This window comes from Epargyreus clarus, unplaced genomic scaffold (assembly GCF_041222505.1).
Source record: "Epargyreus clarus isolate Ecla_fem2 unplaced genomic scaffold, WU_Ecla_fem_2.2 ptg000003l, whole genome shotgun sequence".
Lineage (NCBI taxonomy): Eukaryota > Metazoa > Arthropoda > Insecta > Lepidoptera > Hesperiidae > Epargyreus > Epargyreus clarus.
In genome coordinates, this window is record NW_027332211.1 from 2,504,620 (window position 1) to 2,521,340 (window position 16,721).

Sequence of the window (16,721 nt, forward strand, 5' to 3'; positions counted from 1 at the left end):
GTAGGATTGAATAAATTAAACATTTCCTTGAGGTAACACTAAAACAATGATGAATTTCAAATCTTCTACTCACTCGCAATATGATTGACACAGACGATTCTAGAAGTTATAAATATCAAACTGAAGCCGCAAGATGGCAGCTGCGCTGCGGTTTTAATATAAACGCAGTATTTAGTAGTAAAGTTTTCTATTTTTGAATAAAGATGCATTTTAATCAGTTTAGACGTTTTAGAAATTAGCCTGTACATCTTTTTATTTTTTTATAGTATTTTGGACACAGACATTCATGTATTACATTATGACATTTTAAGCTAACTTAATATATGTTACTTAGACTTTGAGTGCCAACAATTTTGTGTATTAAAATACATTAGACAAGTTTTTAAATTAGAATTGTATCTCAAGGTACTTTTTAGTGTGTTTTAGTAGTTACAAGGTAGGTATTATACATTTTTTTCAAATAAGTATTGATTAACTTTTACTTTGAATGTACAAGTTTACATACATATATTGTATTGACAAAAATAAATGGCTAATCTGCTAATTTTGGGGCTAACTGACAATTTACTGAAACGGTACAATTCAAACATTGAGACGAAATTGAAAATCAGACATATTGTTAAAAGAGTGACTGAACGTGTAATATTACATTTCATTTTTGTAGCAAAAGGATTCGAGTTCTAATTTCTACTACCTTTTGAAAATACTGATACTTTTAGATATGCACATAAAACAACTAGAAATTAGTAAAAAAAACAAAATGCTTAAAAATAATTAACTTAAAAAGTCTCTAAATGTCTCTCCTACAATTTAGACGAATCCAACGACACCTCATATGTAAAATCCGTCCAGCTATTTGAGCTGCAAGGCGCGCCAATTTATGAGACATACATACAAACATACGTACATTACCCTCCGCACCCATGTAAAATGTACGTATAACCGGGCATCACTCCAAAACATGGTCTCGAATTCACTGTACTGTTTATCTAAGCCTTATCATCCGCTATCACGTAATTGTATAAATATAATGACTTCGATGTGCGCCTATCAGTTATTAGCGTCTTAATTCCTAAAGCGTTGTGGTGTAGGACACACGTTACAAGGATAATGTGAGTATTATATTCAAATTCTACATCGCTCGTGTAAATATTAATATTAAAATAATATACAAGTATCACCTCACGAATAACTCGTAAATATTTAACAATATCTGTTAATTATCTACAGAACTATAAGAGTTAACAAAATTGTTCGGTACTTTTTCTTTTTTATTTGTCATCTGATTTTCTTTTTTTTTAGTTTGGTTTAATAATAACTACTATTATAATAAAATAGAGTGCTATCAATAAAAACCGTTCAATTTTAAATATCATTATCAGTTAATACCAATATCAAGAAGTATGTATATCAATATGGTCGAATTTCGACCACTAGGCGAACACTACATCAATATTTACGATATTTTTCCGCTGTGGGTAAACTGGTAAATTTTAACATTAGATAATGTATCGGTCATTCCTTCACACGCTATGCGTTTAGAATTTAGTGAAACAGTGTTGAAACTATAAATATCAATGTGCTATCGTTAAATATCTGTGACGTCATGTGCGAGTTGCAAAACGAAATTTTTGGCAGCGGACACCGTACTGTAACTATAGTGTAATGAAATATATTTCGTTTCTTCTTATAAGTGCTAGAAATACAGACACATGTTATGACGTATTTGTGAAGAAGTGTTTTGCATTTCGGTGCAACGGTATAGGTCATCTTAGTTCTTAGAAGTGGCAAGACACCTGTGATCGGCTTTACGTAGAATCCCTTTTTATATGGAGTTAGTTGCAGATATGAGCCGAAGCGCTACCAGCAGGACTGCATGATCATTCATGACTTTAATGTTATAAAAATGTAAAGTGATCTCCCGTTAATATAAAGTACATCTAATAAAACTGTTTCGCTGTAGCTACCCTGATAATTGACGTGTTTGTAAGTACTGGAACCAAAATTCTTACTCGATATCACAGCAGCAGAAGAACTGCTGTTTTGTCAGCAATTGATAAGGTGGTGCTATTGCCGCATTCTAAAATCCCTTCTACCTATTGTACCTAAAGAAAATTTAGGTACAGAAATTATGATTATAATTATAAGTAGTAATTATACCTGATAGTAAATGAGTACTTTTACAATTGTTTTCTGATTTCTCTTATCAGTGGTTATCATAAATACGATGTTATGAAATGATTACAGTGTTTTTGACCGGTCATGGTCATGAGAATAACGCGTGTAAATGTCTTGTTGCTAAGTCCATTTCTTTATTTATTTATCTAATAACGCTTTAATAAATAATAACGCTTTCTACACTCACAGCTCCACACTAGGATTCCCTGTGTGCCATGAACACACACATAGACAAATACACAAACACCCCGACCCAGAAACAGAAATCTAAATTCATCATTTAGATATCTGTCTGGCCGGGGATCGAACCCGGGACCCTTTGCGCGTCAGACCGGCATGGTGACCGCTCCGCCACGCGGGTCGTCTAATAAACTAATTAAACGTTTAGCAAGGATCTCGTTATTTAAATTCTATAAAATTATTTTAAATCAAAAGTTCGATATTTGCACTTTAAATAGAAATAGACTGCCAATGAATATTTATTTTAACCAATGACTTATTATAATGATAACTATTACTAAATAGAAATCGGTGCTACGGGAAGTTGATAAGATAAGGGCTCTAAGGTCTGACTGTGCCACTTATGATTTCATCCCTAGATAATATATTAAATGAGTTTTTTGTTGTTATTTTTTCTTTCTGCCTACTAAATTTATTAAATGTAACACATCCTATCTGATCAGTATCTGATATTTAGAAGGGTGTAAAGTATCCGCGTATATTCCGACTAATATAATAAAGGCGAAATTGAGTTTGTTTGTTTATTTGTTTGATTGTTTGCTACGTTTTAACTACCAAACCGATTGACATGAAATTTTGTATACACGTTGTCAGGGATGTAGAAAAGAAGATAGTACATATGATTATCTTTTATCCTTAAAAAAACTGTTTCCTTAGGATAGATAAAAACAACAATTGTCATCGACCTATGACCGCGACCGAAGCTGCGGGTAAAAGATAAATGCGTGCCCGATATTAACAATATAAATTTAAATTTTATACCCAGACACATTTAGTTTATGGTTATTCGTTTTATAATCCAACATGTATTGTTTCTAGACAATACCTATAACATAATCGCAGTAATAGTATGAGTTTAATCAAAATAGTACATATTTCGAAACCACAAACACCGTATAAAACACCTTCATTTTATCTTGTTACACAATGCAGCGAGTATATCGCCCATCGCCCATCGCACATCCCACGCTATCGGCAATGGGCTACAGTAACGTCGACACAGCAGAACGTGCCTCGCGGCCTGTTTCCCACGAAGATGATCCTGGTGTCTTTTTAGATTTAAGAATTATGTTATCCAATTGCGGTTCCCACCTCGAACGTAATTGTACATGTACTTAGTTAATAATTTTTAATATAGTGAAAGTAATTGCAGCATTTTTGACTTTAATTTCAATCTCTGCATCCCCCGTCTGCAGCTTATGTAACTGGCGCAGTCAGTAGGATGTCCATAAGTTAGGGTCATAGCTAGGCCAAAAATTAGGACATCCTAAACCTACGAAGCTTCAGACCAAGAGGAGTATCCAAACCTCGATACAGCAGCAGAGATATCAAAATGCGCATGTGAGTACTTTAGAATCGTACTATTGTGGCTCTCCTTTCACTTTACCTATAGTAATTTTCCTTTTTTGTGTGTATTTTATGTGAAAAAAAAAATTAAACTAATATTAATGTTAAGTAAATAATTGTGGTACAGTGTTAAATAATTTTGTCAAAATTTTTCATCCAAAGCAATCGTCCCCTAGGTTAGATAAAATTAAGAGAAATCAAACATTAGACTCTGGACGAAATTTAAATAATTTAAATACGGAAAATTCTAGTTCTAATATGGATAATCTAGATAACATTTACAAGGCCTTGAGGCTATTGCCAGAATTTGATGGAAACTGTCATGTCCTAACAAGATTTATTAAATTATGCGACGAATTAGTGAAAACTTATATGAGTACCACACCTGGACAAGAATTAGGTAATTTAGCGCTTCTGAACGGTATTCTCAACAAGGTCACGGGACCTGCAGCCCGGTTAATAAATTCTAACGGCATCCCGGACAGCTGGGATTGCATTCGCTCTTCACTAATAAACAATTTTGCTGATCACCGCGATGAGACCTCGCTTTATAATGATTTGGCTCTTTTGACTCAAGGGTCAGGGTCACCTCAAGAATTTTATGATAAGTGCCAAAATTTATTTTCCACAATTATGACCTATATTAGTTTGCACGAAGATGTAGCAACTACAATCGCGTCTAAGAGATCTTTGTACAAAAAACTTACCCTTCAATCCTTTGTTCGTGGACTAAAAGACCCGTTAGGATTTCGTATACGGTGCATGCGACCATCAACTATTGAGCAGGCATTAGAATTCGTTCAGGAAGAATTAAATACCATGTACTTGCAACAAAGAAATGATAAAATTCCTGACAAAAAATTAACTTCTTTCAATCAAGGTCAATCATTTAAAGTTCCTTTTGCACATCATGCGAACACAGTTGCGATGCCACTACCTAGATATAGCTTACCCAGTACAAGTCGTCCATTGACACCACACCAACCACACTACCCACACAACCCTCTGTGGAGGCCTCACTATGCAGGTCCTAGTCGCACACAGCAAATTTTCAGCGCACCTTCACCAAATTACAGATTTAATAATGTGTTAAGATTGCCGCAACAAAATTATGTTCAAAGTTCTTCTGCCAATAATAAAGTGCACCCAATGAGTGGAGTAAGCCATTACATTTCAAAGCCACTACCACCAACTCTAAGAGGTCATGATTGGTCGAAACAGGGTAATCCACCACCCTCTAATTATTTTAAAAGCAGGGAAATAAATTTTAATGAATTTTACGGAGAACCATTATCAGGACCTTACGATAATACAGAACCATTTGACTACTACGGATATTCCGATTATAATTATGCTTGCAATGTAAGTGGCGAATATGATAATTCATTCTGTACTGAGGTGCCGGAGTATGGTGAGGTAGAGGTAGAGGAGCATCAAGATGACACTAATTCTGGTTCTTCTCATGGTAAAAATTTTCAAAAGGACCCGAAGTCAAAACCCTTAGGATAGAAATTAACCTTCAGACTCAGCGTATGTTGCCATATATTGTAATTTCAGATCCCCCGCTAAAACTACTTATTGATACTGGGGCTAATCAATCCGTTATAAGCCCTCAGGCAGTTAAAACATTTTATTCACACATTTCATGTAATTATGAACCATTCGAGATAACAAATTATCATGGTACAAGCCAGCACAATTATTCTATTACAGTGCCGACGTTTTCAGAGTTTCGAGAAGAAGGTAATATGCGTCTTTTCATTTATAACTTCCACGATTATTTTGATGGACTTCTAGGTTATGACTTATTAAAAGAATGGGAATCTAATATTAATTTAAAAAATAAAACTTTAATAACTCGTAATGCGACCAATCCAATTCACTTATATAACTCTAAAAATTGTAATTTATTTGAGGAAATAATACCAGCTAATTCAACAAAATTGTTAAAGGTTCCAATTAATTTTAAAAATGGTGATGCGTTAATACCAGAGCAAATAATTTCAAATTGTATAATTCGAGAGTGTTTAACTGACATTAGTAACAATCGCGGTTATATTGAAGTATTTAATCCCACTAATAATGATATAGTTTTCTCAATGGATCGCCCAGTTTATGCCGAACTATTTAATTTAGAATGCAAGCATACTCAACCACTTGAAATCTCAAGGTCACGCATTGATGAAGTTCTTTCTCGGTTAAGGACTGATCATTTAAACCCTGAAGAACGCACAAATTTAGAAAAGTTATGTTCTCAATACGCTGACATTTTTTATATAGATGGTGAGCCGCTCACTTTTAGCAATAAAACTAAACATAAAATTCGCACTACAGATGAGGTTCCAGTTTATACAAAGAGCTATAGATACCCATTCATACATCGGCAAGAGGTTAAAGATCAGATAACTAAAATGTTACAGCAAAATATTATTCGGCCCTCAGAGTCTGCATGGAACTCCCCCATCTGGGTAGTTCCCAAAAAACAGGACGCATCAGGTAAACCAAAGTGGCGGTTAGTAGTCGATTTTAGGAAACTAAATCAAAAGACCATCGATGATAAATATCCTATTCCTAACATCACAGACGTCCTTGACAAACTCGGTAAGTGTCACTATTTTTCAACTTTAGATCTTGCGAGTGGATTTTACCAAATTGAAATGGACCCAGAACATATACCGAAGACCGCATTTAGTATAGAACACGGCCATTTTGAGTTTTTGCGTATGCCGATGGGGCTTAAGAACGCTCCATCAACTTTCCAAAGAGTGATGGATGATGTACTTAAGGACCTTCAAAATCGAATCTGTTTAGTGTATCTTGACGATATCGTCGTCTTTAGTGTTTCCCTTCAGGAACATATTGTCAATTTAGGAAAAGTATTTGAAAGGCTACGCGATTCAAATCTGAAAATTCAACTTAATAAATCAGAGTTTATGAAATTAGAAACTGTTTATTTAGGACACATTATCAGCAAGGATGGTATCAAAATGAATCCTGAAAAAATCACAGCCATTCAGAAATTTCCAATTCCAAAGACATCCACTGAAATAAAACGCTTTCTGGGTTTAGTAGGATATTATCGCAAATTTATTCCTAATTTCGCACGTATTACAAAACCTATGACGCAATGCTTGAAGAAGGGAGCTAAAATTAAATGTGACGATCCAAATTATATTAACTGTTTCGAAACTTGTAAAACATTATTAATGAATGATCCTATACTGCAATATCCCGATTTTACCAAAGAATTTATTTTAACTACTGATGCATCAAATCTAGCAATTGGTGCAATATTATCACAAGGACCCCTTGGGTCTGATAAACCAATTGCATACGCGTCACGAACTTTGAATACGAGCGAAATTAATTACAGCACTATAGAGAAAGAGCTGTTGGCCATTGTATGGGCCACTAAATACTTTCGTCCTTACTTATTTGGTCGCACCTTCAAAATTGTCACTGATCATAGACCCCTGCAATGGGTAATGAACATAAAAGAGCCGAGTTCTCGCTTAACTCGATGGAGATTGAAGCTCAGTGAATATAATTTTACAGTAGTTTATAAACCAGGAAAATCCAATACTAATGCCGATGCTCTTTCAAGGATCCAGATTAACAGCGACGACATAAATTCTCTTGCAGTGAATCCATCTATAAGGCGCCCATCTCGTTCTTCTACTCTTACAGCTAACTCTAGTTCTACTCTTACAGCTGACTCTAGTTCTACTATTACAGCTAGCCGTAGTTCTACTTTAACAGCTAGTTCCTGTCGTACAGCACATACTAGTCACGAAAACCCAATTTTAGAGATTCCAATAAGTGATATTCCACTTAATCGTTTTAGTAATCAGATTTGTTTTGTGATAGTTAATGCCCGTAAGAAAAACCCGACCATTACTAAACCTTTTGCAACTCACACGAAAACTATAATTCATTTATCAGAAACTTCTCTTGAGGCTGATGTAATTAATGCTATAAAAGATTTTGTGAATCCAAAGATTAGAACAGGTTTATTTGTTCAACCACCACTAGCTATGTACAAAATTATTCCCATCATTCAAAGGCAATTTAAAAGTTCTGCCATGAATTTAGTGTTTACAAAGTCTGAAGTAGAAAATGTCACAGAATATTTACAGCAACAGGTATTAATAAAGAATTATCATTTTGGTAAAACTAACCACCGTGGAATTAATGAAACGTATTTGGCTCTATCTCGAAGATATTATTGGCCTAAAATGAAAGATCAAATTGCAAAGTATATTCATGAATGTAGCATCTGCGGCCAAGCCAAATATGATCGTAATCCCATTAAACAAAAATTTCATGTTGTACCACCGCCTACCAAGCCTTTCGAAATTCTTCATGTCGATCTTTTTACAGTACAAAACGAAAAATATTTGACTGCCGTTGATGCGTTCTCCAAATATGCTCAAGCATATTTATTAAGAGATGGAACAGCATTAAGTGTAGTTCAAGCTCTACTTCAGTTTTTCACTCATCATGGCGTGCCTTTGACTATAGTAACAGATCAGGGACCAGAATTTTGTAATCAAGTATTTCTTGAATTTATTAGAGTCCATAAAACACAGCATCATAAGATCCTTGCACATGCGCCCAATGAGAACGGCATAGTCGAACGTTTTCATTCGACTATACTAGAACATTTGAGAATATTAAAACTGGAACATCCAAATGATAATGTTAAAACTCTCATGCCTTATGCCATTTTAGGTTACAATAGCTCTATTCATAGTTTTACCCAATGCCGTCCATTAGAATTAATTACAGGCCATTTCGATCCTCGAGATCCTATAGACACCGACTTGACTCAACATTTAACACAACAATACATACAAGATCACAAGAGTCGCATGAAACTAGTATTTGAATTAATTAATAAATCCTCCCTGAACGAACGAACGCAACTAATTGAGAATAGAAATAGAAATCGCGAACCTGAACAAGAATTTTCTACTGGTCAGCAAATCTTTATACGTAATCCAACGGCCGGCCGGCAGAAATTAGCACCACGTTTTAATGCGGACAATGTATTAGCAGATTTGCCCATTCATATATACACCAAACGAAATCGGGGTCCAGTTGCCAAGCACCGTTTGAAAAGACTTCCTAATAGATAGATTAAGGACGATATATGCAAAGGATGAAATTCTTGATATTGAGCTAAGAGAGTATTACGATACAATAAAATTAGGGTACTTTTACATGGATAAAAAAAAAAAAAAAATAATAATAGTAGTTTTCAAAATAGTTCCTCTAGTTTTGCCTTTTTACTAGTTATCCATAATTCCGAAGAAAAACCATACATCCCTTATACCTGTCCATCCATATGTAGCCATTCATAGAACCGATTCTTTGTACATAGAGACAGAATGTCCGAAGACCAATTCATGGTATCTCTGTGAAACCAGACTGCGTAAATCGGCTAATTATCAAGCAGGAATGTCATCCAATTTGTTACCTCACACCAGTAATCTTAACCAGAGAAGCAATTGAACAACTCGACGACAGACATTACGCTATAAGTTTTCCCGTACCAACCAAAGTCAAAGAGAAGAAGTTGCAAGCTAAAAGTCTAATGCCTCAGCCACTTCGTCCGAAGAAGTATATGCAAGGGTCGCCGACCAAGAAGAACTTCACCTTAAACTCATAAGAGCAGCATATAACCATGCAGCTATTTCAGCAACTATGTCATCTAAAGTTCGCCAATAGTTGCTTGTCTTCAGGAGGGAGATGTTACACAATGCAGCGAGTATATCGCCCATCGCCCATCGCACATCCCACGCTATCGGCAATGGGCTACAGTAACGTCGACACAGCAGAACGTGCCTCGCGGCCTGTTTCCCACGAAGATGATCCTGGTGTCTTTTTAGATTTAAGAATTATGTTATCCAATTGCGGTTCCCACCTCGAACGTAATTGTACATGTACTTAGTTAATAATTTTTAATATAGTGAAAGTAATTGCAGCATTTTTGACTTTAATTTCAATCTCTGCATCCCCCGTCTGCAGCTTATGTAACTATCTTGTATACGTGTTATTATTTATTTTAATAAACATACAACTAAAGTGAATAATATTGACGACATGTTAAGGAGGATGAATAACAATGCATTAATATGTTCACACAGGTGCATAGCTTGCAGTAAATTAAAACAACATTAACTGATTACAATGCAATTGAGATCCCTGGCAATGTATGTTATAAGTTATAACAAAGGTGTTTGTTATTTTTATAATATCATTTATTTATATACACTGTATTATTTTGTTAATTCTCATAATTGTTTCACAGCTTTTTTTATAAATATTTTATTTAGTTGAATGAGTTGTCAAGAATTTTAATTAAGTAATTATTTTTCTGTTTTTGGGCTGTTTAATTAAGGTTATGAACACTCGTATAATATAGCATTTTTTACTAAGTTATTGTTTTGGGTACTTCACGTAATTAATACATATATTTAAATTATACATAAACGATCAGAGATTGGAAATTTATAATTAAGTTTTAGTTTCTTGTCTGTCAGACACTGTCTGACACGTTCTACGTCTGGTCTGACCGGTCTGGACCTAGGTCTCCTTATGGCTTTTTCATTCTGACCAGTCTCTTTTCATCAAATGACTGTCTACTATTTGCTCAAATACGAGGCCGTAACACCCTTTGCTTTACTGCGATATCACACCATGGCATAGGACGATCACTATTCATTCATTTCTTGACTATTTTAACAACAACATTTTTACCCACTAAACAGTGGGGTTGGTTTATTATTGATACTTGTTTGTTACATTATAATGTTCTAAATAACATTATATTATTATGAATCAATATTAGAAATCCAGGGGGCATTTGACTATCTGATAATCTGCCCGGGCAAAGACCTCGATCCTCGAGACCCGAATTTCCTGCCCACCGCCCATGTTTACATTGCCGCAATATATTATGTGCGTCCGGGGGGTAAGACGTCCCATCTTAGCTAGCAACACATTCAGTCCTTTTCGCAAATTGTCCAACGTCGATAGATAAATTTAATTACATACCTATAATTGTTTTTTTTTTATAATACGTATCTATTCTATTATTGTTCGCAGGGCTGAAGACACTATCATAAGCCTCGTTTTCGAGTTTCTATGGACACTGATCAGATTTCACTACGAAGTTGTGAAAGGCATCATACGATGGTTGTTCCCGACGGAGAAGGATATCACTGGGGAAATCGTACTTGTAAGTAGGAAAGCCATTTTTTGCAAGCTTTATTTAAATTACTTTGTTACTTGCTACTGAACTTTAAACCAATTAACCCCATGCGATTGAGCTGAAATTTGGTCTTAGAGCCAATGGCGGAGTAAGGTCATCGAAGGCCCGGGCGAAGGATTGAAGGCCCCAGTGTAAAAAGTCCGCCTGTGATTCGGTGAAAAAAAGAAGTTTTTTTCAAATGATACACATTCCGTAGATTTTTCGGTTCTGACGGCCTTTTTTTCGCAACTGTGCTCGGAGGCCCCCCAGGATCGGGGGCCTAGGGCGGACCGCCCCTTCCGACCCCCTTCTCCCCCTTAAGCCGCTAGAGCTCTAAGCCGAAATCTGAATTACGATTCTGAGTTAAGATTAAGTATAAACAATCTGTCACATCTACAACACAAAGTGATAACATAGATACCTGTCGTATGAAACAAAGTATTAGATGAATGTTTCTTGAAGGAATTTGTACCTGACCTTACGACCTGTATGATGCGCATACATAATATTAATTAAACAAAACAAACTGGCTCCAGATCATGGTCTTGCTTTATTGTTTCTTAGACAATTACACAAGTTTAAAGATTAGTTGAATTGACATGAAATTATAGACTCCACCGCCCGTTATTCATAAAAAAAGATCGCTTTCTACACTCACAGCCCCACGCTAGGATTCCCTGTATCGTGGATGCCATGGACACACACAAAGAATACACAAACACCCAGACCCAGAATAAATATCTAAACTCCTCATTCAGGTACCTGGGATCGAACCCGGAGCCCTTTGCTCGTCAGAACGGAATTGTGACTGCTCCGCCACACGGGTCGTCATTAATAATAATAATCAATCTATCCAACGTTTGGCTAACAAAACAAATTACAAATGTTTTGGCGCCAAAATTTGGATAGATTAGGTATTAATAGCGGGGGTAGGAGCACCTCGTGTTACGTTATTCATATTCAAATTCTTTTTTATGTGTGTATGTGTTTTTGCTTCTTCATGTTAAGTTTAGGTACTCGTCGAGTACAGACAAATAAACGCGAATATGTGTATATAAATAACCTACTCGGCACGTCGCGACGTCCGTTCTCCGCGGGGTGACGGCTTTTCAGTACAAAAAAAATAGGATAACGCCCCTGTACTCACGCGCGACGATTTCATACTCGTCATGTTTGGCGAGTTACTCGGCAGATTGTTTGCGAGAATCTAAATTGTGCATAAGAATTTGAATCTTCGTTCTTATGTATTTTACATCTTAGGACAACTTACACTTATGTTTTTTTAACATATTATTGTAATTCATTCAGATAACAGGTGCAGGACATGGTATGGGCCGGGAGATGGCGTTGAGATTCGCCAGGCTTGGAGCCATTGTGGTGAGCGTGGACATCAACCCCGCAGGCAATGAGGAGACGTACAAGATGGTGAAAGAAGAAAAAGGAAGGATTTACAAGTTTGAGTAAGTGTTCCAAAAATACAAATGTAACTGCATCAATTTAATAACAAAACTTGTTTGACCATTTTAAATATTGCTTGCATATTTGGTTTCTATTAATACCAAATTCAGATAGGAATTTTAGGGAATAATGAATTCTAGATAAATTTCTATCAACAGGCGTACGAGCTAGTTTATAATTGTTGTAAAATGTAGATAAATTCCACACACAGAAATGAGATGATTTCAAAAATGTCAATCAATACAGTTTCTTGACTGAACTTTTCTTATCGTTATGCCGCCAAGTAGACCCTGCGTAAAAAGTATTAGTTCTTTCTAGCGTTCCAACTTAACACTGAACAGAATTAATTTCATGATGTGTAAGTACTGTCTAAAAACCAACATGTCTACTATCTTGTGTATATAATATGTTCATGTAAAGAAATGCGAATGTATTACGATTAAGGCCCTTTCTATTTCTTTGTCAAGATGTGATGTCACTGATCGGGCAGCAGTGATGGCTCTTGCACAGAGGGTGAAGAAAGACGTTGGCGAAGTTTCCATCTTGGTAAACAATGCCGGCATCATGCCCTGCAACCCAATCCTTCAACAGACCGAGAAGGAGATCCGGTTGCTAAACGACCTGAACATTAATGGTAATATCTGGGTAAGTAAAACGGTACTATGTATTCTGAATACTGTCGAAACCGAATTAATTTGGAGATGATTCTTTGATTAATAAGGTTTTGGATAACACCAAATTCGGATAATTCGGAAACGAGGAAGAGGAAAATAGGAAGATATTGGATAAAATTTTATTTGGCTGGCAATACATTCACGGCTAATGAAAATTACTCCAATGGACTATCAAACATTGATAAATTTAATAATTGTGCAGTTGATAACATAACTTTATAATCATTAGGTCTTTTAGTTTTTAGTAGTCAACAATATTGGATGTCTCAAATCTCTGTATAAATTTCAGATGATTCAAGCTTTCTTGCCATCCATGATCGAGCGTAACCATGGTCACATAGTGGCCATGTCGTCCATGGCTGGGCTGATGGGTCTGGGCAACTTGGTTCCCTACTGCGGCTCCAAGTACGCTGTCAGGGGTCTCATGGATGCCCTTGCTGCAGAACTACACGAAGACCCTAGGGATCTTAGTGGGGTAAGTTTACAAAATCCTTATAAAATTTACTGCCAGAATCATTCATTATCATCAGTCAATTCTTGTTCCTCTGCTGGCCAAGGGCTTCAATTCAGAAGCAGAAGGGCTTAGACTATAATTCATTATACTGGCGGAATTCGGATTTGTTGACATCACACACCTGTTGGGGACCCTTTGTTACAGAATTCCAGACATCCACATCATGAGACCCCTACAGATTTCTCACTATATTTCCCTCATTTTAAAAATAATAACATCTAAAATGCACATAACTAAAAAAACTACAGGTGACTGTGATTCGAACCTTCCCGGAACCTTCGGCATAAGTAGCTATATTTCAACCTACAAAGACATTACTACTTGTAAGAATACATATCGAGTCACAAGTTATCGCTTTTCAGAACTGTCTATTCTACTATTAATTTCCTTCATTGTTGGACGATGACATTGAGACGTCCACCTAATCATTTATTCTGTAATACTTATTTTTATAATAATTACAGCAACACTCTATGTATAACATTAATTGTTATTTAAATTATTGATCTTTGTAAATATCGCCGCTATTATGTGGTTTGAAGGGTATGGAAAGAGACATATTTCATTTGAGGCGTCCTCAAGGGTAATCGATATCAGGTGGGACTGTAATCCCATCTGGGGTTGATTATAGATTTCCAGGGGTACTTGCTAATAGGTAAACGGTTTTATAATATACGAGTAGCAGGAATGCCTGGGAAACATACGTCTTCCTTACCCTACAAACCTAAACACAATTGTACTTAACTGCTGTTGTTAGGCTGAAATAGTTATGGCTATGATACTTCCGGAGTCGAACCACAAAGGGTTACCTTCACACTACATGTACTGTATGGAATTATTGAATTATTGAACAAAGCTTTATAATTACATGTAGTTCTATAATAAAAAAATCTTTCAGATCAAATTCACCACCATCTTCCCATACATCGTTGATACGGGTCTGTGCAAGAAGCCGCGGATCAGGTTCCAAAAAGTCATGAAGATAGTGGATCCTGGAGAGGCCGCAGACATCATCATTGATTCTGTGCGCAAGGAACTCATGGAAGTCACTATTCCTAAGGACCTGCATTATATGAATAGGGTAAGAAGTGTTTCTTTATTTTGTATCCATAGAAATCATAGTGTAAATAAAACACACCCATAAACACAACTAAGTACTTATGATATGACGTCGTCGTCTACCCATTATTGTCCCATTGCTGGGTCTCATCTCAGGGTAAGAGGGATTAGACCGTGCGAATTGGTAGATATACTCCTTTGTGATTTTTTTTAGATCTTTCAGGCGTGTAGGTTTCCTCATGATGTTTTTACTTCACCGTTATTGGAAGTGGGATTTGAACTTCGGTCCCCCGATCGAGAAGCCGAGTTTCATACTACATACCTTCTAAGCTACTCGTATCACAGCTTTATCGTTGCTATCACTATTATTATTAATATCACAAAATTAGTATTATGTAATCGATTTTGTAATCACACAAATATTATCAAATTGTACTAGTAGTACAAACTGAACTCCGTAATCAATGGGAACGTTCATAGTCTACTTCTTATCGGGCAGAGTCAGTGGTTGCAGTAACATGGCACAGTTTTACAACCTTGTCCTATTTTATATCCCGCTAGTAAGTATGATTATTACTTACTAGTATCGTTATAATATGATACATATAGAAATCAATTCCTGATCGTTAGTATCACTAAAACTTTAGTATCGCTGGACCAATTTGGCCAATTTTGGTTTAAAATTCTTTGTGGAAGTCCAGGGAAGGTTTAACCGTTGAGTAAATATGAAATATATTTCAAAAATATTTATGCAATATTTTTGGAGGATAACTACTTTAATACATATCTATAATTATGTAAAAAATATTATGTTTATTTTCCAAAAAAAAAAAATTAGATAAGCTTAGCAAGATTTACGGACATTGAAATAAATACAATGATGTTGGTGAGAAAAATATTTTTAAAGTATGTTAATAACATTTTTCATAATATTATATTAGTAAATAACCTTGCCACTTGAAGGTAAGTGGGCACTATCGCCCATGGATCGCTAAGACATCTGTTACTAACACAATATATAACAAGAGGTTCTACCTGAAGCAGATAACTGAAACACCAGAACTGCTTTACGTTGGAAATAGGTGCGGTGGTGCCTTCCTATTCAAACTATACTAGTTGGTTCTACCACTTCTACCACGTCTCTAAAAGATATTGCCAAAAAATTACTATTAATTGTAGTTATGGCCTTAAAATACCTAAATATTAGGTAGGTACGATGACGGTACAATATTAATTGATAGACCACAGACCTGTATTTATAGGTCTGTGAGATAAACTAATACCTACAATATCCCATCTACTCATTACTGTCCCTCTGTAGGGTACGGGCATGAAGTAAATCTTACGCAATAATGTATTTTCTTTATTTCTCTCTTTCTAATAACAGTACTTTTTTTTATTTTTTCTTTGTTTCTTGCTCATAATAGTTTTTTTCTATTTCAGTACGTGTACAGGTTAATCCCTTACAACGCGGCATGTGTGTGGCAGGACTTCTTCAACACCGGCTGCGACGCGCACAACTAAAGCTTTAATATATTATAAATTTAGAGGTGGAACTTCGTCATTCAACTACCAGGCACCAGGCACCAGGTCACTATTTCTGCCTAATAACAGCAGTTTCAACTGCTGCTGTGTTTTAGTTTAAAGTATGTGATAAGAAGACACTAAACGACGCGTTTCAACTTAGACCTCAATGGTAGCAACGCGTCTGTAACCGACCTCAAGTTCTAATCAAATTCGAATTTCAAATTCAAACATAATCTTATCTGGGGTTGATTACAGATGTCACTACCATCAGGCGGACTACGTGCAAAAAAAATAATACAATTAGATTACCACCAATTATTTATTTTTTATTAAATTGTTTGTGAAGGACTGTATTTTATTTTTAATATTTTCTTTCGATATTTTTGTATCGACAATTAAACTCTTACTTATAACAAGTTCATTAAATTATACGGACATTTTACTTACATTATTTACTTACTATTAATTA

The 16,721-nt window shown here is 35.7% G+C and overlaps 1 protein-coding gene across 2 annotated transcripts; it reads left to right on the forward strand.

Moving 5' to 3' along the window:
• Positions 1-958: 958 nt before the first annotated feature.
• Positions 959-16,605, forward strand: LOC140748678 (epidermal retinol dehydrogenase 2-like). 2 transcript variants are annotated; one of them, XM_073081537.1, is made up of 7 exons: positions 959-1,112; positions 10,876-11,008; positions 12,329-12,480; positions 12,946-13,123; positions 13,442-13,627; positions 14,565-14,747; positions 16,169-16,605. In XM_073081537.1, coding segments are annotated over exons 1-7 (915 nt in total). In that variant the 5' UTR covers positions 959-1,110; the 3' UTR covers positions 16,250-16,605. The 2 variants fall into 2 exon arrangements, with proteins under 2 accessions (XP_072937638.1, XP_072937628.1); XM_073081527.1 differs by lacking the exon at positions 959-1,112 and adding an exon at positions 1,517-1,662.
• The last annotated feature ends 116 nt before the right edge of the window (positions 16,606-16,721 follow it).